The following is a 1644-nucleotide window of genomic DNA, read 5'->3' on the forward strand; positions in this document are numbered from 1 at the left end:
AATGTCAACAGTGGTTCGAGGACATGAAGCGCTTAGTCACAGCCGTCCTTGTGTCTGCCTCTTGCTGGACTACTTGGGCACCAACGAAGGGGAGGTTCCAACGATCACAAATTTTTACAAAAGTCAAGGCGCCCACCAAGGCACCATGGACAGACTGGTTGTTCCCAACTTTCGCTCAACTGGCTGGCCTCCCGTACACACCTACCATGTCGTGATACATTTATCAGGCCGTGATTATATTCCATCTCCGTCGCTCCATCTCCGTCGCTTCGTCAGGATATGACGGAGACCAAGTTGGTGGGGAAAAAAAATGCGGAGTTGTGAAAGCGAGGAAGCGTCGTTCGACTTGGCGTTGCTGGGCATTCAGACGGTGTTGTTACGATTTGACTGGCGGGATGTGGACGGGGATACGCCCGTAATGTTGGTTCCGTTATCCTCGATTAAGGCTTGCAAGCCAGGGGTGAACCCGAAAGCGCTGGTCGGAGCGTGCTTATCAACGGAGGCACTGATGAGCCGAGTGAGGAGCACAGTGTTTACAGAAAAGCAGAAACATAAAGTACGAGACAATACCCCTAGCACATATCGTGAGGGAATGGAGGAAGAGACCCAGCTTCGCGAGAACCAGCTTCTTCGCGATGGGTTGGAAAGAATCCCGTTGCGCGTGCTAACTGCCTTAGACAGAAATCGAGTTGCTTGGTACTCAAACCACACCCACCCTTTCAAAGCACACTCGAAGACGGCCCTAGACTCGACAGACCACCTCGGTAAAGGCTATATATCCAGCCTCTACGCCGATGACCAGGCATTCCTTGGACTCATTGCCCAGCCTCACTTACTCGCTGGACATCGAGCCTCGAACCCTGTCGGAAACACGAACACCGCGATGGGCTCCACATCCAAGACCAGTATCGTGGGCAGACAAGATACGACCGTGCCCGAGTTCACGATCGATATGAACCCCGTACACACGACCGCTCCGATGACGAGCATGCAGTTGGACGGCGAGTTCAGGGGGCGGTTCGCTGTCAATGGCTGGACAACCGAAATCCAGACCGGGCCTTGGATGTCTCTCACTGACGCACTCTCCGCCATACGGCACATCCCTGTTCCAACCACTCAAGAACCATCACCGTCTCAAGTAGAGTTCCTGCCTATTGCTCAATTTGACGGACTGACCCTGACCCCTAAAAACAACTCCCACTTTTCAGCAGACTAACAACCAAGACCGAAACCACCTCTCCGATTTTAAAGACCGGGGGGGCGGGATTTAAAATCGACAAATTTGTCAATGGTCAAGGCACCGCAATTGAAGGATCTCGGCACCGCACTCGATGTCATGGTCACCAACCAACGCAAAGACAAAAACAAAGTAAACCGATTCAATCTCAACCCATGCTGGCTGGCTCACCTCAGACGCGCCTGGTGCTCAAACAGTCTTGCGACGGCAAAATCAGAGCGAAAGCTACCAATGATCAGCATGTAAGATTCCACCCCACCCACTCCACCCGTCGCAACCTTCAGACCATCACGTACGACGTGAAGGACTCTGACGACTTACGCGAGCTCGAAAAGGCATTGGGCAAATTTCTGCGGCAACTTTTTTAAATCTAAATCTGCAGGCGGATGGTCCTGCCGGCAGAAGAT

The 1644-nt window shown here is 52.6% G+C and overlaps 2 protein-coding genes across 2 annotated transcripts; both read left to right on the forward strand.

The window, feature by feature from the left end:
* Positions 1-310: 310 nt before the first annotated feature.
* Positions 311-1216, forward strand: GNI_144350 (hypothetical protein; the record flags this gene model as incomplete). The annotated part of the gene is made up of 1 exon (XM_011135826.1): positions 311-1216. One exon carries the CDS (start codon positions 311-313, stop codon positions 1214-1216), a length of 906 nt encoding a protein of 301 aa, XP_011134128.1.
* A 72-nt stretch (positions 1217-1288) lies between these two features.
* On the forward strand, positions 1289-1483 carry GNI_144360 (hypothetical protein; the record flags this gene model as incomplete). Its single annotated transcript, XM_011135827.1, has 1 exon — positions 1289-1483. The coding sequence occupies one exon, from the start codon at positions 1289-1291 to the stop codon at positions 1481-1483; it is 195 nt and encodes a 64-aa protein (XP_011134129.1).
* Positions 1484-1644: the final 161 nt, after the last annotated feature.

This window comes from Gregarina niphandrodes (assembly GCF_000223845.1).
Source record: "Gregarina niphandrodes unplaced genomic scaffold scaffold00040, whole genome shotgun sequence".
Taxonomy (NCBI): Eukaryota; Apicomplexa; class Conoidasida; order Eugregarinorida; family Gregarinidae; genus Gregarina; species Gregarina niphandrodes.